The 22059-nt window shown below is 41.1% G+C and overlaps 1 protein-coding gene across 1 annotated transcript in view; it reads left to right on the plus strand.

Moving 5' to 3' along the window:
• The window catches only part of ABCC4 (ATP binding cassette subfamily C member 4 (PEL blood group)), a 508465-nt gene that overhangs the window by 440236 nt on the left and 46170 nt on the right, over window positions 1–22059 (plus strand). Inside the window, exons 27-28 of the mRNA XM_077483038.1 lie at window positions 15924–16013; window positions 18991–19163. Of these exons, the coding sequence (XP_077339164.1) occupies window positions 15924–16013; window positions 18991–19163 (263 nt within the window). The remainder of the gene's footprint in view (window positions 1–15923; window positions 16014–18990; window positions 19164–22059) is intronic.

Raw genomic sequence — 22059 nt, forward strand, 5'->3', positions numbered from 1 at the left:
GGCCTGCTGCCCGATCACTGTTGACAAGAGTTGGTTTAATGAGACAAAGGGGAACTGAAACTAAAATGTTTCAGCTGCAAAGTTTAAAAGTGAATTACTCCACAGCGGCTACAGATACAGAAGTCTGTGACAGCTTGTTTTAAAGTTTATCAACTGCTGTGTATATATTTGGATTACCCTTTCCTGGTCATAGTTCCACTTTAAGGCTGTGAGTTATGTACACCAGTCTTCCTTTCTTTTGGTTACTGCCCCATTAAGCTCTGTGGGCAACTTTCCATCACATGTATATCTGGTGACATAGGCACACATACTAGTCAGTTCTTTGATCAAGATTTTGTGCCCTATAACCATTTGTTAACTTGACAGTTTCAAGTCATGATTCATAACTATACAAATGCCAAACAGGCATTGCATTGCTCTGTGTTATACAACATGTTTTTACATATAAAAATGGTAATAAATCAAGTGAAAAAAAATCAAAATGGGAGAGGCCAGCATTTCAAACACATTGTGCTAATATGACTCAATTAAAGAACTGATTATTTTGCAAACTGTTCATGCCACTACTAATATTGCCCATGCACATGTTATTGTAAGAAATGGAAAAACCTAATCATCCTCTGGCTTCATTGTTTAGATTTCAGCACATCTGTAACTGGTAGAGTTTTTAATTACGGACCACCAGCAGGATGCATGTGCCTATTGTTCACATTTATTTTAATTTCAATTCCATTTCAATTAATTTGATGTTCATTTTTAAGTTAATCATTATAACATACCTCTCATGAGCATAGTTGGTCTGTATATTTCTATGCTATATAGTAGAGTAAATTTACAGGACTTGTTACTGTAAGTGAGTGAAAGCAACCTTTTTCTGTAGTCCAATTTTATATATGAGTTACTAGTGACCATTAGATACATGTACAGTAAGGGTGAGCTCAGGCGTGTTCGCAAATCCACGTGCCCACGCCCGACAGGAAGCAGACACTCCGCAGCACTAATCACAGGTAGTAAGACATTTCCTTATATGTGCAACCGCAAATCAGGAAATGTCTCCTTGCCTGTGATTATCACTGCAGAGTTTTAGCTTCCTGGTGGGCATGGGCACATGGACTTACGAACACGCCTGAGCTCATCCTTAATGTACAGACTAGCTGCAGCCTCAGCGATGTTGATAGGCCTCACTGTTGCTTAGCTCAGTAAATTAAACGTTGACTTCTGTGCGCAGCAGCCCCCCCTTATACATGCCTGAGCCCCATCTCAATCCAGCTATTTGTGCAAGAGCATTGGCTCTCCGGAATCTGCCTCCTCTTTTGGCTAAGACAGCAGCAGGAACCAGTGGCTCCCGCTGCTGTCAACCACAGCCAGACAGCCATTAAGGAGAGAGAGGGGGCAGGGTTGAGCTGGTGCTCTATGTCTGAATGGACACGCAGAGCAGTTGCTCGGGAGCGCGCATCTTGGGTGCCGACATTGCAAGCTGCTTTCTGTGGGGGCACCCAGTATGGGAGAGAGGCGAGGAGAGTTTGTGAGGGACCCAAGATGAGGAGGTTCGGGGCCGCTCTGTGCAAACCCACTGCACAGAACAGGTAAGTAGAACGTGTTTGTTTCTTTTTTTTTTTTTGCCTTTAATATCTCTTTAACCACTTGAGATCCGCGCTATAGCCAAAGGACGGCTACAGCGCGGATCTCCTTTTCCGGGACAACGTCAATAGACGTAGTCCCGTGCACGAGCGCCCTGCGTGCCCCCTGAGGGGCGCGCGCGGCGCGCTCTGTGATCGGCGAGTCTACGAGAGTCGCCTGATCACGATCCGTGCAAGGGGTCGATCCCGACCCCTTATCACGTGATCAGCTGTCAGCCAATGACAGCTGATCATGTGATATAACGGAGCCGGTAATCGGCTATTATTCCTCCTCGCGCTGACAGCAAAAGAAAAAGCCGATCACCGGCGGCCGTGATCGGGACATCAGTCCCGATCATGGCCAGCCCTGCTAGTGCCCACCTGCCCCCTGCCAGTGCCCACCTGCCCCCTGCCAGTGCCACATTAAAAAAAGTAAGTGCTGCCCGTCAGTGCCACCCAGCAGTGCCCACAGTGCCACCCAGCAGTGCCCACAATCTGCCTCAACAAAGGTGCTGCACCCCAGTGCCACATATCCGTGCCCATCAGTGTCATCTACCAGTGCCCAGCAGTGCCACCTATCAGTCCCATCTATCAGTGGTACCTATCAGTGCCCATCCGTGCCACCCATCCGTGCCACCCATCCATGCCACCTTATCTGTGCCCATCTTTGCCCATCAGTTCCACCTTATCTGTGCCCATCGGTGCCGCCTTATCTGTGCCTATTAGTGCCGCCTTAACTATGCCTATCAGTGCCCACCAGTGCAGCCTATCAGTGCCCACCAATGCAGCCCATCAGTGCCCACCAGTGCAGCCTATCAGTGCCGCCTCATCAGCGCACTTGAATGAAGGAGAAAAATGACCAGTTTGCAAAATTTTATAACAAACTATTAAACATGATTTTTTATTATTTTTTTTTTTTTGCATTTTTTATGTTTGTTTAGCAAAAAATAAAACTCCGAGCTGTAATTAAATACCACCAAAAGAAAGCTCTATTTGTGGGAAAAAAATGATAAAAATTTCATTTGGGTACAGTGTTGTATGCCCGCGCAATTGTCATTCAAAGTGCATCAGCGCTGAAAGCTGAAAATTGGTCTGGGACTGAGGGGGGTTTAAGTGCCCAGTAAGCAAGTGGTTAAACAAAAGTTTAATCTATTTCATCCTACCAATCTTCATATGTAGTGGCTGCATTTGTTTTCTTTCTTAAGCTTTTTATTCCTTTATGATCCAGGCAGTAACACAGTCCCTGTCCTTGGGGTGTCTGCATTCTGAATGGTGTAGTAAAGCAGGCACTGGATTTGACTAATAAATTCAAGCTTAACCCAAGCTAAGTTGAAGAAAATGAAAATTGGTCGCACTCCATGGAAGGAAGAAGTTCTGTAGAAAGGTTACTTTACTGCCAAAGTATGTTACAGGAACATTGGTAGACCGGTTTCACACAGATAATTCGCACTTGTTCACAAAGATTAACCCAAGCTAACACTTAAAGCAAACAGTTATTTTGTTGGGGGATAAAAGTTTTAAGGAATAGAATGCTGACCATGTAAGCAACCCTTTCAGTGGTAAATGGTTTGTCTCAACCCTTTTCCTTCTACTTTGGGTAGATAACTTGGCCTGATAACATACACTGAAAAACAACAGACTTACTGGTTGGATCAACAGGTGAAAATAAAGGAAAAATGCCTAAATAAGAAAACGAATGTAGCCACCACATTTTAAGAATTGATGAGCTGCAACCACTGCGTCCACTGGAAACAGCCGATCGCGACTCCCGGTACCCAGACATTTTGAACGTCCCGGGGGTAATGTGATCACTATTCGATTACATGATCACAATATCAACAAAGCTGTTATGAATGAATGTCATTCAGAACAGCAGTGCTTTCTATACAATGATTCTGTGGTTGGCTCACAACTATCACATGGTATCTGAGCCAATCATAGCACCTGGTACCATGTGATTAGCTGTAACCAGTCAAACATCACTAGTAATCTCAGCTGTTATGAATGTAACCCTTTCATGACAGTTGAATGAAGAGTTTTTTTCTATTTTTCACCAGTTTTCCTTCTTTCTTCGCTGACTTTACTATTAAGATCTGACTACTTATTGCCTTTTGGCTCACTAACAGTAGTAGATTCTACACTATATCCTTGTATGCTGCAAGAAATACTGAAGTGTTAAAAATAAAGGTGGTCTTGAAGGAACAGGTTACACTTTTAGTGTTTTTTCCCTGACTATTATTTGGTTTACTTAGGCTGTATTCACACTTCAGCATTTTGAATCGCAAGCAAATTTGCCACAATTCTGCATGTGATTTGAAAGCGCCAAAGTGTGAATGACAAATCGAGGGACTCACATTTGAGATGCCGTTCATTTGAATAACACCTAAAATCGCGTTGTGGGTCTGTCGTGATTGTCGCGCGGCAACCCGCATCATGAGAAGCATGTTTCCCAAAAGTAGCTCCTGAACTTTTTTTGGGTGACATGCTTCCTATGATGCGGGTTGCCGCAACTGCATTGCGCCTTTATAGCAGCAGACCCGCACCACGATTTTAGGTGTCTTTCAAATGAATGGCATCTCAAATGTTTCAGGCGATTTGTCATTCACACATCGGTGCTTTAAAATCGCGGGCAGAATTGTGGAAAATTTGCCCGCGTTCAAAACGCTGAAGTGTGAATGCAGCCTTCTAGGTAACATTATCATAACATTTGTTTTTTTAAATTGGCTGTCCTTTCTTTCATCTCACTACTTGATGTTGTTCTCTGGCTAGTGACGTAGGGCTCCAAGGCCTACATGTACACTGACCATCCCTAAACATAACTATCCTGACAGCAGAAAAAGGCTAAACGTGGCAAAAAAGTGATTTTGCCGCATTTGCGGTTGTTACCAAGACGTTCCTCACCTGAACGTGATTATTCTGCATTTGGGAGAGGGACTTTTAACTGCCCCTGAACTCTGCTGCTCCTAAACTCCGATAAAAGCTTGTGTGTACATGGGCACACAAGTTTTTATTGAGTTGAGTTCAGGGGCTTTGGTAAAAAAAAAAGCGCCTAAACTCACATTTTGGAACAGCAGTGTACATGAGGCCTAAGACTCCTGACTGTGCACTTCCGGCTGCCATTTACAAAATGCGGGGAAAAAAAAGTGTGTTGTACTTGCAGTGCCATTCATTGTTCATGACACCCCAAATGTGACAGGCAACAGAAACTGTATTATTTCAGAAAAAATGCACAATAAACGGGCAATCACGCAGCTAAAAAAAAGAATCCTTTTCTTTGAAGTACATCATACATCATGGGACACAGACCATAGTAATTACTATGTGGGATATAGGCCAACTTCAGGTGATGGACACTGGCACACCCTAAGACAGGAAGTCCACTCCCTACATAACCCCTCCCACTACTGGGAGTACCTCAGTTTTTGTAGCAAAACAATACATGTCTACACCAGAAAGAAGGGAGGGACCGCTGTGTCCCATCATGTACTTCAGAGAAAATTATTTTACAGGTAGGCTGTATAAAAATCCTATTTTCTTATTCGTATATCATGGGACACAGAGCCATAGTAATTACTATGTGGGATGTCCCAGAGCAATGCCAACTGAAGGGAGGGAGACGCAACAAAATTAGGGCACCATGAAATTAGAGGATTTATACTGCAGCTTGCAGCACACTGCACCTAAAGGCAATATCCTCATGACTCTTTACATCTACCTGATAGAATCTGTTGAATGTATGGACTGAAGAGCAAGTTGCGGCCTTGCAGATTTGAGCCATGGAGGCTTGGTGATGCACTGCCCACGAAGCACTAACAGCCCTTTGTGGAGTGCGCTTTGATTTGAAAAGGTGGAATCTTCCTTTTTAAACCATAAGCATGAACAATTACTTGTCAAATAAATTTAGAAATAGTAGATTTCGGAGCTGCCTGTCCTATTTTAGGACCTTCAGGAAATACAAACAAAACATCAGTTTTCCGAATGTGAGCAGTCGCCTTCAAGTAGACTTTGACTGTTCTCACCACATCAAGAGAATGTAGTGACTTTTCTTCTGTAGAATTGGGTTCTGGAAAAAATTAAGGTAGAACAATATTCTGGTTTAAATGAAAACTTGACACTACCTTGTCCTTATGAATGATTAAATATGACTCTTTACAAGATAGAGCAGCCAAGTCTGATACCCATCTTGCAGAAGATATGGCTACCAGAAAAACTAGTTTACTTGTCAAAAGAACCAAGGTAATATGTCGTATTGGCTCAAAAGGCTGTTTCTGTAATGCTGACAGAACTAAACCAGGGGTGACCTAACCGGGGGATTAAGCCGCGCTACCCCCTGAATAAATCTACAAACCAAAATATGCGAAGCAAGTAGTTGCTGAAATACTACTGATCCCTTGATAGTACTCAAGGCCAACTTAATTTCTAACCCAATTTGTAGAAAGTCAAGGATTCTGCCATAACGTACTTCCTGGGGTGCCAACTCTTGGATTCGCACAAAGAGACATATGCCTTCCAGACTCTAATATATGATTCTGGAGGCCAGCTTGCATTAACCAAGGTAGATACCTCTGAACCTGACAGCCCACGCTTCTTCAGAATGTGGGTCTCAATAGCCAAACCATTACATTTAACGTTTGTAAGGTAGGATGGAGTACCGGACCATGTAAGAGAAGGCCTGGACATGGTGGTAGGGTCCATGGGTCCCCTACCACCATCTTTATGATCTCTGCAAACCAAGCTCTCCTGGGCCACAACAATCGCTGACTTCCCTTCTTGCTTGATCCTGCAAAGAAGTCGTGGAAGCAACAAAACAGGAGGGAATGCATGAATTGGTGAAAACTGATTCCACGGGAATACCGAGGCATCTGTTCCGCACGCTAGCGAATCTTTTGTTCTTGACACAAAGCTGTCAAACTTTTTGTTGAACCTGGACGCAAACAGATCTATGTCCGGAATCCCCCATCTTTGACATATTGTCAGGAAGATATCGGGGGGGGGGGGGGTGGGAAGACCATTCTCCTGGGAACAACTGTTGGCGACTCAAGTGGTCTGCCTGCCAATTCTCTATTCTCATGAAGACTGCCGATAGGCAAGGTACATTGTTTTCTGATATGATTCACCTCTCTCTGGGCTGTATGACTTCTCGGGCCCCCTTGGTGATTGATATAGGCCACTGCTGTGGTATTGTTGGATTGGATCCTGACAGGACAATTCCATAACCTGAACGTCCAGGCCCTCAGGGCCAAGTGTGCTGACCAAATCTCTAGAATATTGATGGCTAAGGTAATTTCTGATCTGGACCATTTCCCTTGGACAGTCGCCTCTTCCAGGACTGCTCCCCAACCCGAAAGGCTGGCATCTGTTACTACCTTCCAGGTAATTGGTAGGAAGGATTTTCCCTTCTGCAGATTCTTGGTTATCAATAGGAATGAACCGAAACACCCCCTTCGGGTTCACAGCACTATTAAAGAGGAAGTAAACCCTGATGGGTTTACTTCCTCTTTGTTTGACTGCAAAGATAAAGCATAATGGGCTACTATGCATCACTTACCTGACACAGGAGCCTGCGGTGTCACCACTGTCCCCTCTTCCACGGAGTGTCCATCTTCTATCTGGGTATCGTGGCTCCGGCGCTGTGATTGGCTGGAGCCATGATGACATCACTCCCGCGCATGCGCACAGGAGCCGCCACTAACAGCATGTCGCCATTAGCAGCAGTATGCTCAGTGCGCCTGCACTCTGCTGTCTACGGTGCATGCACCGTAGACATCGGTGCCTGTCTTTGCAAATATCTCCTAAACCGTGTAGGTTTAGGAGATATTTCTTGGACCTACGGGTAAGCCTTAATCTAGGCTTACCTGCAGGTCAAAGTGGTCTGTAAGGTTTTACAACCACTTTAAAGTCTATGGGACACAAATGTGAAAAATCAAAAGTGCTAATTTTAAGGGTTAATATGCAAGTTATTTTTGTAAAAAGTGTTTGAGGACCTGGGTCCTGCCCTATCAAAAAAAAGTTTTAAAAAACGGTTGTTTTTCTGAAGCATTGATTTTAATAATGCTTAAAGTGAAACAATATAAGTGAAATATTCCTTTAAATTTCATACCTGGGGGGTGTCTATAGTATGCCTGTAAAGTGGCCCATGTTTCCCGTGCTTAGAACAGTCCCTGCACAAAATGATATTTCTAAAGGAAACAAAGTAATTTAAAACGACTCACGTCTATAATGAATTGTCGGGTCTCGGCAATACAGATAAAAGTCATTGAAAAAAACTGCATGGGTTTCCCCCCAAATTCCATACCAGGTCCTTCAGGTCTGGTATGGATATTAAGGGGAGCCCTGCGGCAATTATTTTTTATTTTTTTAAATGGCGTAGGAGTCTCTCCAAAAACCCATGCCAGACCAGTATCCGAGCACGTAACCTGGCAGGCCGCAGGAAAAGAGGAGGGACAAGAGAGCCCCCCCTCCTGAACTGTACCAAGCCACATGCCCTCAACATTGGGAGGGTGCTTGTCATTGGTTGATGGAAACCAGCAGTTAAGAGATGCTTTTACTAAGCCCCTTAGGCTGCAAAGGTAGCCAGATGGAATTGTAAACATGCCACGGGTGCATTGCTGTGCTTCATAGCCAGTACAGAAATTATACCCCCTCCCCCCGTCACATTCGGCAGGTGGTACTACCGAACGTGACCTATTCAAGTGAATGGGGCCACTTGGCAACTGCTCTCCAACCATAACACGTAACGCGTGCAGTTGTGGCATGGAGGTGTTGCAATTCTTGACCAAATGTGATTGTGCTTTGTGCTAAAAACAACAACCTCCATGTTCTATCACCACTCCAGTGCCCTCCTAGGACCGAACTCATCACAAGTTGTTGACCTCCTGAGTTTACACTGAGGTAGGTCAAAATGTGTTGGCATCTCTGGTCAGGCTCTTATCACCTCTGGTCACCATCCACAGTACCGCAGTGCTCCATATATATGTATAAAAGAAACTAGAAGAGATATCGCATAATACTGTTTTATTAAAACATCCCCAAACGTTAAATATATACGTTCACAATATCTGATGTCTCCAAATTGTACTGCATCGCTGCTGCTCTGTTCCTCCGATGTACATCCGAGCCAACGTCTGTCCGTTTACGTGTTTTGTCAACAGGGTGTCATCGGGAGGAACTTTATTTAAAGCACTATTTGCACTTTATGGACTGTTAGCACTTTATTTGAAACATTGTTTGCACTTTAACCACTTCAGCCCCAGAAGAATTTACATCCTTCCTGACCGGGCCATTTTTTGTGATACGGCACTGCATCGCTTTAACAAATAGAGCTTTCTTTTGGTGGTATTTGATCACCTCTGCGGTTTTTATTTTTTGCGCTATAAACAAAAAGACACACAATTTAGAAATTTTTTTTGCTATAATATCCCAAATAAAAATAAAAATGTCTTCCTCAGTTTAGTCTGATATAAATTCTTCTACAATTTTCTGGTAAAAAAAAACACAGTAAGCGTATATTGATTAATGTATAAATGTCAATGGTAGGGAAGGGGTTAACACTAGGGGGCGATCAAGGGGTTAAATGTGTTCCCTCAGTGTATTTCCCTGCCAGAACGTTTACACACACACACACACACACACATCCCAGTTCTGGCTCTGTCAGGATCAATCATGTGTACCCGGTGGACATCATGGCCACCTGGCACGTGCATCGGATCCTCAGTGACGCAGTGCCCTACACCCCTTAAAGCGGTATAGCTACGGCGATTCATGCAGGGGAGACATTCTGCTGCCATTTGACGGTGAGTAGTCGGCAAGAGGTTAACGGTTGCATATATATATATATGTATGGGATCGCTATAGCAGAGTGGTAGCGCAGCTATTCCTATTTTTGCTTACTGTTTATGACATCAGGATAAACAATGCTGCGCGTACAGGGGGTGATCTACTAAAACTGGAGTAGACGGATTCTGGTGCAACTGTGCATAGTAACCAATCAGCTTCTAGGTTTTATTGTCAAGTTTTAATTGAACATGCTGAAGTTAGAAGCTCATTGGTTACTATGCAAGGCTACCCCAATTTATTTGTGCACCAATTTTAATAAATCCCCGCAATTGTATGAGCAAAAATAACATCAACATCTCCAGGGGGTGTGTGGTCAGCATGTGATGTGACTGGTGTAAAGTAGATCTAAATGCTAAAATATACGCTCTTGAAGCTGGCCATACACTGATCAAAGTTGGACCAGTTCAGTAGGAACTGGCCGAATATCGATAAGTGTTGGTATCTCTGCTTGACAGAAGTGAATGGATTGAAAGGTTCTTTTTAAGAGACATGCTGGAAAATGTTTCTTGATCTGTGGCTGTAATCGATCAGCTGCAGCCACTTATCAGTGTATTCTGACAGCAGCAGGTGCCAGTCAGAGTACAATGTTCCAGGATGGAAAATCCTCCATCTACCTTGCTTGTACAGATTGAGAAATCTGTTTGTATCCTTCAGCCCAATGGCTGAATGAACAAAATACCTTTCTATGGCCAGCGTTGGTTTAACCACTTCAGCCCAAGCCTCTTTTTTACACTTGTTTACAAGTTAAAATCATTTTTTTTTTTTTTGCTAGAAAATTACTTAGAACCCCCAAACATTATATATATTTTTTTCTAACACCCTAAAGAATAAAATGGCGATTGTTGCAATACTTTCTGTCACACCGTGTTTGCGCAACCATCCTAGAAGCGCACTTTTTGTTGGAAAAAATACACTTTTGGGTCACTTTTATTCCTATTACAAGGGATGTAAACATCCCTTATAATAGAAAAAAAGCATGACAGGACCTCTTAAATATGAGATCTGGGGTCAAAAAGTTCTCAGATCTCATATTTACACAAAAATGCAAAAAATAAATAAATACATTTTTCCTTTAACCACTTCAGCCCTGAAGAATTTACCCCCTTCCTGACCAGAGCACTTTTTGCAATTCTGCACTGCATTGCTTTAACTGCCAATTGCACGGTTTTGGGAAACATTGCACCGAAACAAAATTGACATCCTTTTTTTTTTTTTTTACACACACTTTGGTGGTATTTGATCACCTCTGCGGTTTTTATTTTTTGCGTTATAAACAAAAAAAAGCGACATATTGAAAAAAAACACAATATTTTGTACTTTTTGCTATAATAAATATCCCCTTTTTTTTTTTTTTTTTTTTAAAAGCAGTTTTTTTCTCAGTTTAGTCTGATGTGTATTCTACATATTTTTGGTAAAAAAATCGCAATAAGCATATATTGATTGGTTTGCACAAAAGTTATAGCATCTACAAAATAGGGTATAGATTTATAGCATTTGTTTTTTTGTTTTTGTTTTTTACTAGTAATGGCGATGATCTGTGATTTTTATCGGGACTGCGTCATGGCGAACACATTCGACAATTTTGACACATTTTTGGGACCATTGCCATTAATATAGCGATCAGTGCTATAAAAATGTATTGATTACTGTAAAAATGTCACTGGCAGTGGAGGGATTAACACTAGGGGGCGCTCAAGGGGTTAACTGTGTTCCCTGGGAGGTGATTCTAACTGAAGGGGGAAGGGGACTGACTAGAGGAAGTGATGGGTCATGGTTTCTAGCTAATAGGAACACACGATCTGAAACTCCTCTCAGAACAGGGAAGTGTATGTTTACACACACTCGCCCCTGTTCTCTCTCTCCTGCTCACAATCGCTCGTGGGGGGCACCTCTCCCACCGCCAATTAAAAGTGATCTTGTGGCGAATCCGCCACGGAGACCACTTTTACCTCAAAGAGAAACGCACGCCATTCCCGTAAATTTGTATTTGGCATCAAAATAATGTACGGGTACGGCGATTTGCGTGAAGTGGTTAAAAGAGAGGTACAGCAAATGCTTTGGCTGTACTTGTCTTGTGGATCACAGGAGCTGTGGCCCATTTTCAGCAGACAGTGGGCTGAAGCCCGCTGTCAGCTAATGTCACAGAGCTGATCCAGGCTCAGGCAAGATCACGACAATGAAGTGGTGATTCGCCCACATGACTGACACCAGGCTCAACCTGTCAGTGAGCCACATAGAGCCTGAGCCGGCTGCTCCGGCCCCCTCCACAGCCCAGCACTCCAGTGAGCAAGGGGGGGTCAGAGCAGACTCGGTGACTGATAGTCACCAGATCTCTGCTCAGGGAGCCCTGAGAACCAAGTGATCAGTGATGTTTGATCACTCAGGCCTCAGTAATGGAGATGGAGGGGGGGGGGGGACAGATGCAGCATGGGACTGAAGCTGCATCCACCTAGGTAAGTATGATTCTACAATTTATAGAGAGTCCATACTTTCCTTTTAATTTAGCTCTGTGCATACAAAGCAGTTATTTAAATCTTTTGTATGTTTACATATTTTGTAAGCATGATTCTTTCCTTCGAAAATATTGTGTTCACCTTTTTTTTTCTTCTGGGCTACAACATAGACTTACATAATTTCTTAGGCCAGACCTGAGAGTGACAACAGTAAAATATGAGTGTGCAATGAGGAGTAGTGGCAAGTCCACTTATTGTCTTCTCTGGATATGCATGCGACAGGGTGGCATGCAGGAACACAGTAGTGAGAGAGGGACAGAGACTGTCATCCCATAACAGGAAATGTCTGAACAAGGTTCTTTATGCCAAGATCATCGGGTATTATTTTCAGAATCATCAGTTATTAGTTTATTAAATGCTGTAGATTTAAAATATTTAAAATTAATTTATAATTACAATAATTTGTTAAAGATTATATAAGATTTTAACAATTTTGTTGAAATCTACTTTAGGTATCACTTGCAAGAATCACATGGCCAATGGTGTGGAACTGATCCATGTGGATATCTTCTTGTACCCGAAATTAAGTCAAAAGCTGCATAAATATTGCATGCATTTTTGCTACCTTGATGAAGATAGACAGTTTTTACAGTCTTTTTGCAGTCTTATACTATATTGGCTTATCTCTGAATATTTTTAATCCAGCTTGGTCTGGTATCTTCTTTTGCAATATTGCAGTTTTTTGCAGAGCTACAAAAGTCCCATCAAACTTATTCTCTGAAGAGCCACAGGTTGTCTGTCTGGGTTTTGTTTTTGTATAAGCAGAGCATAGTAAAGTACTTAAAATATACTGTACATAAAAGCAAGTCGTTTATTAAATAAATTGCTTACATGCTTTCCTTTAGGAAATTATTCTGTTTACCAGCAAAAGCTTATTTGTTGCTACACAGGTTTTGATTGAAGTCAGGCTAATTAAAAAAGAAAAAAAATTGGAACTAAATCTGTGGCATGTTGCAACAAAGGAAATAAAACATTTGCATTGTTTTAATGTGTTTAATATGCCGGTAATTCAATCTGAAAACACTTTAGTGAATTACAAGATTAAAACGATGTACATATTTGTCTTATTTAAAAATATATCATAATTAAAAAATGAAATTTTTACTTAATAAGGAAAATTGCTTAAACATGTCATGTTTGAAAAGTACAAATTAACATGTGAAAATAATAAACACAATTATGATATCAAACAAAAGCAAATTGATTTGTAGATTTTAAATTTAAAGCAATTGGTTTTGTCATCTACAAAAAAAAATTGCAAGCATTTTCAGAGATGCAGTTTTAAAGTGTTAAATGTTTTAGACCCCAATTAAGAAAATATTTTATTGGAGATATGTTTCTAGGGGCATGATTTTATTGAAATAAAAAAAAACATTCTGAATATTTTAGCTTATTCATGTGTTCTAAAATGTAATGCTTAGCTTAAAGTTTATTGTTTTTTTTTATCAATGATAATAAACTAAAACTGTAATATTTTTCCTAAAGTAAAATTTATTGTACAGTATCATTTGTCAAAAAGGAGAAAGTCAGATAATCAAACTTTAATTTGAAAGACCTAAAGGTCTCGCCACACAAAATATTAGAGCTTCAAATGTTTTTCTCTATGCCAATTTAACACTTGGTGCATTTTTGCAGAATTTCTATTACTGCCTGATGCAGTATTACCTTTACAGGCTAATGCTTTGTCACTAGAAATAAATGAGTTGGTTGTCATTTGTGATACATGGGGCACAATTTACTTGCGTAACATGAGAATAAGAATCTTTATTTTAGCCATGTGACCCATTTTTAAATCTCATTGGACTAAAATTACTAACTTTTTGAAAGGCCCCTCACCCTGGCATGTCAGTTTTGTGAATTTAACTTATGAAATGATGTATCCACCCTGCAATATTGACGTATAGCACCTTAAAGTGGTTGTAAACCCTTTACAACCACTTTTTGCTACAAGTAAGCCTATAATTATTGTTAGAAAAAAACTGAGCTATTTGCTAAAAACCAAGCTGCAACTCAAGACGTTATACGACGCCCAACAAAAATAAAGAACAAAATGAAGCTACGATAAACCACAAACAAGTGAAATTGGTAAAGGTAAAGGCAACTCTAAAGTAAGGAGGCAAAAATTCCCCAATATTATTGACGCGTGAATCCAAACATACAAATAACTTATGCAGTGGAATTAATTTTCCTTGGCTGACGGTCCTCAATAAATTGCCCATTTCTTTGTGCTTCTTCAAAAGAGCTTGAAGAGCATATCTGCTTTGAAATATTTGCCTAGGAAAGACCTTGCTGGTGCAGTATAACCACCTTAAGGCCCCTTTCACACTGGGGCAGTGAGGGCTTTACCGTCGTTTTAGCAGCGGTATCCGGCCGCCAGCGGGGCAGTTTTAACCCTCGCTAGCGGCCGAAAAAGGGTTAAAACCGGCCGCAAAGCAGCAGCACTTTGCCAGTGGTATAGCTGCACTGCCTCATTGATTTCAATGGGTAGGAGCGATGAATACACTGCTCCTTCACTGCTCCAAAGATGCGGCTAGCAGGACATTTTTCACCGTCCTGCTAGCGCACCGCTCCAGTGTGAAAGCCCTCTAGCTTTCACACTGGAGTGAAAGGGTGTACAAAGTGTGCAAGTGTAAGAATTGATGCTGGTTTGAAGCCACAGGGTACTCACACCAAATATTGGTTTGATTTTGATTTTTCTTTTGTTCGCACGCTTTGCATTTTGTAAATTGATAAAAATAATCCATACTGCCATCTTGTCCCTTTTTGTAGTTTAATATATATAATAGCACTTGGATGATTAGATTATTTTCAGATGGCTCATGGAGTCGGGATAGCAGGCGCACGGCACGCCCGCTGTAAAGTGGGGGTGCCGAAGCTTGTGGCCGAAGGGTTGCAGTGACCACTGCCTATGAGCAATCGTAGGAGAGACAGAACAGGGATGAGTGTGTGTAAACACACACTTCCCTGTTCTATTCTGACAGGAGTGACAGATCATAGGTTCCTATTAGCTAGGAACCACGATCTGTCACTTCCTCCAGTTAGTCCCCTCCTCCTTCAGAATTACCTCCCACGGAACACAATTAACTCCTATATTGCCCTCTAGTGTAAACCCCTTCATGTAGAAGGATACATATTGGCTTAAATTGAGGAAAAAATAGGTTTTTCTATATTTTTTGGGGATATTTATTATAGCAAAAAGTAAAAAATAATGCTTTTTTTTTTTCAAAATTGTCACTCTTTTTTTGTTTATAGCACAAAAAATAAAAACTGTAGAGGTGATCAAATACCACCAAAAGAAAGCTCTATTTGTGGGGGAAAAAAAAGGACATCGATCTTGTTTGTGTACAATGTCGTACAACCAAACAATTGTCAGTTAAAGCGACGCAGTGCCGAATCGCAAAAGGTGCTCTGGTCAGGAAGGGGGTAAATCATTCCAGGGCTGAAGTGGTTAAAATAACATTTAGAAACAATGTGATACAGTGTATAACATAATCACAAAATCAGGTTTGTGATTTCAACTTCCTTCCAAATGCAGAGCCAAAGCCCCAAGTAAAGCTATATGCTTGAAAACTTCAAAGTCTGCTTTTAGTTGAGCCTTTGAAAAAAAAAAAAAATCACATGCAAAAATATAGTCAGGATATTTATCGATTGAAAAACAGACATACCTAACCTAAGATAACAGGCCTGTTTCAGACCGGCGCTGTTCAGTGTATTATATCACGGCAGGCAATTAAGTAGTACATTTATTCTACAAGATTATGTGTGCAAATACAAATGAATAGACTGTGAATAGGAAAATATTACCATGACAGTAGAAAACCATCAGAACCAAACAAAAAAGAATAGATTTTCCTTACAAAGGAAAGATCGTGCTATTTCGTTCTCTTCCATAATACAATCATTTATTTGTATGATTTATTTCTTTCACATATTTCATTTTATTTTTAAATAACAGGAGCCTGTGTTATTCACTGGGACAATGAGGAAAAACCTTGATCCCTTTGACGAGCATACTGATGAGGAACTGTGGGATGTTTTAGAAGAGGTATTGAACACATTAAACGTGTATCTTTTTTTTTTTTTCTAAGACATTTTAAAGAAAATCGGGATGTCTTTCCCTAATGCATTTTATCTGTTGTTTTATGCAGCTTTAATACCAGGGCTGCTTTATTATAAACGGACTCATTAAGTTGCTCCCCATACCCACTGTTCTTTTGCACTTTAAATAAAAACAAATGTAGATGTGTATTTAAAAGCAACAATTTTAAAAATGTATTTAGGTTGAAAAGAATGCTAATTCAAGCTCCTATGTTAAAAATTTAAGTGATATGATTGTGGTATAAAGCAGTACCCAGCCTTTGTTCTGATATCACTTGTGGGTAGTCCTTGGCTGATGGTTAGGCAGACAGTGAGATCCTCATACCTTTGTTGTTCCTTAAGTGCGACATTCACCTTTTCAGGCAGAATTTAATTTTTCATAATAAATAGAAGAATTTTCTCCCCAAGCCATCCCAATGTGGTTAACTCTCACTTACCTCTTCCATGGCATCTTTGCGTTTTCACCTCTGTTTGAAATTTTTAAAAATGTTTCCTGCTTCCATCACTTCCTCTTGCTCATATCCCATCATGCACTGCCTTAGTGCATCACAGAATAGGGTGTGTATTACCACTCTGGACCACACCTCCCTCGTTACTATGCCACCTCTTTTTATTTCCACCCACTTCCCACTTCTTCCTTTAAGGTGACCATACACATTACAATCTCTACAATTTTGCTTAGATCTACCATCAGCGATTTAGTGCAAGGGCCTGATTTGATACAAATTTAATAGATTATTCAGGTAGGTCCTCCTATTCCATAGTTTTGGTAAATCTAAAGGAGATTGTACAATCAGATTCCATAGTGTATGGCTATCTTTATAAAAGTACATCGGAGGGAGTGGACTGAGACAATCAGCTGTCAGGCCCCGTTCACATCTCTGCTCACAAAAAATAAATAAATAAATAAATAAAAAAGGAGTTTCCACTTTTCACGCATAAGGCAGCTATTTTACTTGCAAGTGGCAGACACCCCAAAAAGCCTCTGAACTTTTCAGAGCAGAGCATGGCACGTTTTCTACTGTGCTTTTTGGTGAGTATGCATCAAATTTGTCGCACAGCAGATGCAAGCCTGCTACCCACGCTTTGGGCAACATTAACATTTAAGGTGCAAAGTGTGCGTTTTCTGCGCAGTTTGTTATGCATTTGGAAATGCGCAGATGTGAATGGAACCTCGTTTTTCTTACATAAACAAACCAATTTCACTTTAAGGCCCTATTCATACCTAGTGTAGTGGAAGTTTACGTTTCTTGGCTTGTATTTCCTGCGACGCGCATAGGGTAGACCATTGATTTCGAATGGCTGCTGTACAATCAAATTGTATGGTGAACTTTACAGACTTCCAGGGGCACACTGGTGCTGCTTTAGGCTATGTTCACACTGACGTTACCCGGTTTTGATCTGACTTTCAGTGTGTTTACGTACAGCAACTTCTACTCCTCCCATCTAGACTCTTTTAGTTATTGCCGCTCCACTACACTGAAAAATGGGAAAAATACCTCGCCTTCCCCCACAGACCATAGCACCTGGATCAAAATTTCGCCCTCTACCTCAAAATGTTCTTGCAACATCTTGGCCCAAGAAAATGCCTACAAAAGTCTTCTCATGCTGGTGCATGACCCCTGATTATATTTCAAAATTTGTCCTTGCTGCTTCCCCATTGTGCTTTCAGGGCTGTAAGGAACACGGTACTCTTTTCCCATACATGGTGCTCATGCCCCAAGGTGATACCGTTTTGGATGCACATTTCCCTTGCCCAGGCAACTGGGGACCATGGTCCATGAAAAGCTCACTTCCTTTCAAGGACTCTCATGGGAATTTCCTAAAGGTTTGGGACTCCTGGTTATCTTACAATACTCAACTGAACATAGACTGTACAATGCTTAGGATTTAATGCCACCAGCTGCTGATCTTTAGAATTTTGCTTGCTAGCCCATGTGAGGCTACCCTTCCTCCCCCCCACCTATGTCCATCTCAGGCAAGCATCTCCCCCCGCCTCAGCCTTCTTCCCCCTTTCTCCTTTGACTTCTTCTTCCTCCTGCTACTTTAGTAGAGGTGCAGAAGTCGGGTAAAACAGAGTGATCCTCACTGAACTCACCAATGCCTAATTTATGTTGTACAGATGTGGCTTTAATTTAAGCATTTTGTTTAGTGACAAAGTTGCTTTGATGCACAGTAAAGCACAAAACCTGATTTAGACAATGCACTTGAACAGCAGCATCATAAAAATGATGACTTAGGAAAATGGTTCAAATGTAAGCTTTATCTGCAATAGAAAATGTAATTTATGATTTTGTTCTTTGACTACTAAACACAGCTCCCAAACTGTTGATTTAAATAGGTTGTTAATACTGGAAAAATAATTAAAAGTCAGCAGCTACAAATCATGTAGCTGCTGCCTTTAATAAAAGGACACTTACCTGTCCAGGGAACCAGTGCTGCCTTCACCTGGGCTAATTCTTTACTAGCCTTCAGGTACCTGGCGCCGACATCACACCCAGCTGCCCACTGCGCATGTGCAATCTTCTGGAACTTACGACAATTCCCAGGAGACTGCGGGGAGGGAGAAGAGAACTTGTCAAAATTAGAACCCCCCCCCCCCCCCCCAAAATGGAGTACCTAAATTGGAATTCCCCCTTTTGAGTTAAGTCACAATTTAAATAGATGAAACTTATGTAAATACACTTTGTTCAATCTAATATGTTAGCACATTTAAACTGCTTATTGTTATTGTGCAAGTTATTTCCCAAAACAAGAATATCATTGATTAAAAAATAAAAATGTAGACATGTTACATGTATAATTAGACCCTTGACAATTTTATAAAATGCATCTCCTAAAGTGAAAGCAGAGACTGTTATGTTCTTTATTTTCGGGTTATTTGTTGCTTTGAAAAATTGAATAATGAATATGTTTTGTCCCAGGTGCAACTAAAGGAAGCCATTGAAGAGTTACCCGGTAAAATAGAGACTCAGTTAGCTGAATCTGGGTCCAACTTCAGTGTAGGACAGAGGCAGCTTGTTTGTCTTGCTCGAGCTATTTTGAGGAAGAATCGGATATTAATTATTGATGAAGCAACAGCAAATGTCGACCCTAGGTATGTAAATATATATTTAGAGAGACTTTCTGGGACAATTTTGAAGTAATAATTTTGCTTATTTTGGCCCCCTCAGATCTACAGCGTCTGCACATACAGTGCACTTGTAGTGCAAAGTGGATTTGCCTTTAGTAAATAAATCCTGATGAGATTATTTTTAAACGGAGGAAGGGGGATTCTTCTTTCTTCTTTTTTTTTTTTTTTTTTTTACCTACTGTATATTATTAAGCAGAGAACCTGGAGAAGAAAATGGCTGTTGCATTTTTTTTTATGTTGGATTATATTTGTGCAGCAAGCACAGGTTTTCAGGAAAAAAATGGGACCTCCTAGTGACCTCATTTGAGATAATTAAGGCTTTTGCTCTTTGTATGCAGGAAGCCTGCTTACTCTCTGGCCTTCTCCTAAAAGCCCCCCAATCTGCCGGGTTCCAGCTGCAACATTAACAATTCTACAATTGGGCACAGGAAGGGAAACTGTACCAGGTTCAAACTGGCAGCGGTTGCTCTGTATTCTATTTCTCCTGCATAAGTCCAGTCCTGGTAACCATACTACTAAGAAGCATGCCTCTCTTTTGGTGTGCATGGGGACCTTTTTGCCCTCCTGCCATTTCATCAGCATTGGTATTAGATCCCTGATCTTCTGGTTGTCTACTTGGGCTTCCTGGTGCTTTTACAGTGACCTGGTAACAGATTACATTAACTCTTCCTGCACCAGCAGCAGTTTTTTTACCTATCTTGGCATGTCTTTAACCGTTCTGCATAATGGCGGATCATAAGCACAAGGGCCAGGGGGTCTTGCAGTGTCCCACCTAAGGGGCTTGACACCAAAAGACTGCTTAGCTTTTACTTATCAAAGGCCTTTGTCATTCACATGTGTTTCCCAGTGACTCCACTTTGTTCTGTCCTTCAGAAACTGCCCTTTGAATCTTTAAAGTAAAGTTATCTTACCCAGAAGGGTAAGGATTTTTTTGCCATGACTTTTTCAAGCCAATTTTCTGAATTTGCAGAATTAACCAGTAAAGACCCATTTTTGTGTGGTAAATGTAAAACCATAAAAGGTTTTTTCATCAACATCAAGAGGGATTGGACCACTGAAGGAAAAGTATTGTGGACTTTAGTTCCACTTTAACCAGGGCAATGTTAAAGTGGCTTTCCACCTTGGGGAAAAAAAATAACAAATACTGTAGCTGCTGACTTTTACTATATGGACACTTACTTGTCCAGGGAGCCCGTGATTTCAGCACCCCAGCCGATCTTCTGATCGACTGTCCGGTACAGCCACCACCATTACAATTAAGGGAACCGGGCAGCGAAGCCTTTCAGCTTCATGCCCGGTTCCCCACTGCACATGCACAAAGCGTGCTGTACTTTCTGATTGGCCTAGTGGCTGAGGAAGGAGGAGAGGGCCAAACTTCAAAAACAGGTCCTGTTCCCAATGTGACATGGGGGGGGGGGGGGGAGTAATTAAGCGGATGTTCCACTTTTGTGTGGAACTCTGCTTTAATGATGTCCTAATCAGAGGCATCCTAAGGAAACTTTTACCTATTGTTTGGCTATGGTACATGCTTTTCGAGTCCATCTCTGAGCTCCTTTTAGACTCCTGACTCCTTTTTTGTTGTTTCTGTAGGTCTCATCAGATGCTGGCTTCAGCTTTAAGGTTCTTCAGGTGCCTCTGTAGCCTAATATTATTTTGATATGAGGTGTAATCTGAGAACCATACCCCTCAGCAGTCATGTCTAAAAATTGACACCCTTAATTGGGTTGGTACTATAATGGTGCCACGTAAGAGTCTACGATCATATATTAAATCCATTCAATTGTACTTTATTACATATATACGAAAAAAACTAAACTTTTAGACATCATTTTAAAATTTTTAAAAAAACTGAGATTTGGCAGGGACCACAAATTTGGGAATTTTAAATTTTAATATGGGTATCCTTATGCATATGAAATTATATATTGTTTATTTCCAGAATCCACTGTGACAGGTTGAGCCTGTTCCACTGTTTGAAATGGCAATCTGAGCCAGATTTCCTGGGAAACAATCACACTGATGATGCTGGTGTGTGCTGCATTTATGTTAGAGTCAGAGTTAGAGGTCAGTAGCCCCACCCCCCCGACGGTGTCAGTGTGTGCAGGGAGCTGTGAGGTACACATTGCCACGTACTGTCCAGGTCAGGACAGACAAACGCCCGAGCCTGCAAGGATGTGGCAGCTGGGAGCTGCAGGAGAAATAGTCAAGCTGACAAAGGTACAACATTTTGTGCATGAGCACTAGGACTGTGTTTGTCGGTCTGGAGGACCAATGCATGAGGTCTCAACAGTTTAGCTGCAAAGAGAGCCACGAGATGAATTCTTTGTATTGATGGTTAGAACCCAATGCATGGGAAACTATTCAAGTGGTAATTTTTTGCTTTGTTTTTCATAAAAGCGGGCAGATCAAGCCCTAAAATGTACTTTTGGTGTAAACTCAATGCTTGCCACTATCAATGAGCTACAAATTCCCTACTGCTTTACATACACTACTGTGCAAAACTTTTAGGCAGGTTTGAAAAAAATGCTCTAAATTAAGAATGCTTTCAGAAAAAGAAGTGGTAATCCATTATGTTTATTAATTAACAAAATGAAAAGTGAATGAACAGAAGAGAACTCCAAATCAAATTAATATTTGGTGTGACCACCCTTTGCCTTCAAAACAGCATCAATTCTTCTTGGTACACTTGTACACAGGTTTTAAAGGAACCAGGCAGGTAGGTTGTTCTAAACATCTTGAAGAACTAGCTAAATATCTTCTGTGGATGTAGCCTGCTTCAGATCCTGCTGTCTCTTCATGTAATTCCAGACAGACTTGGTGATATTGAGATCAGGGCTCTGTGGGGGCCAAATAATCATTT

The sequence above is a fragment of the Lithobates pipiens genome, unplaced genomic scaffold, assembly GCF_037356315.1.
Source record: "Lithobates pipiens isolate NorthernLeopardFrog02 unplaced genomic scaffold, aLitPip1_a1.2 Scaffold_16, whole genome shotgun sequence".
Classification (NCBI taxonomy): Eukaryota; Metazoa; Chordata; class Amphibia; order Anura; family Ranidae; genus Lithobates; species Lithobates pipiens.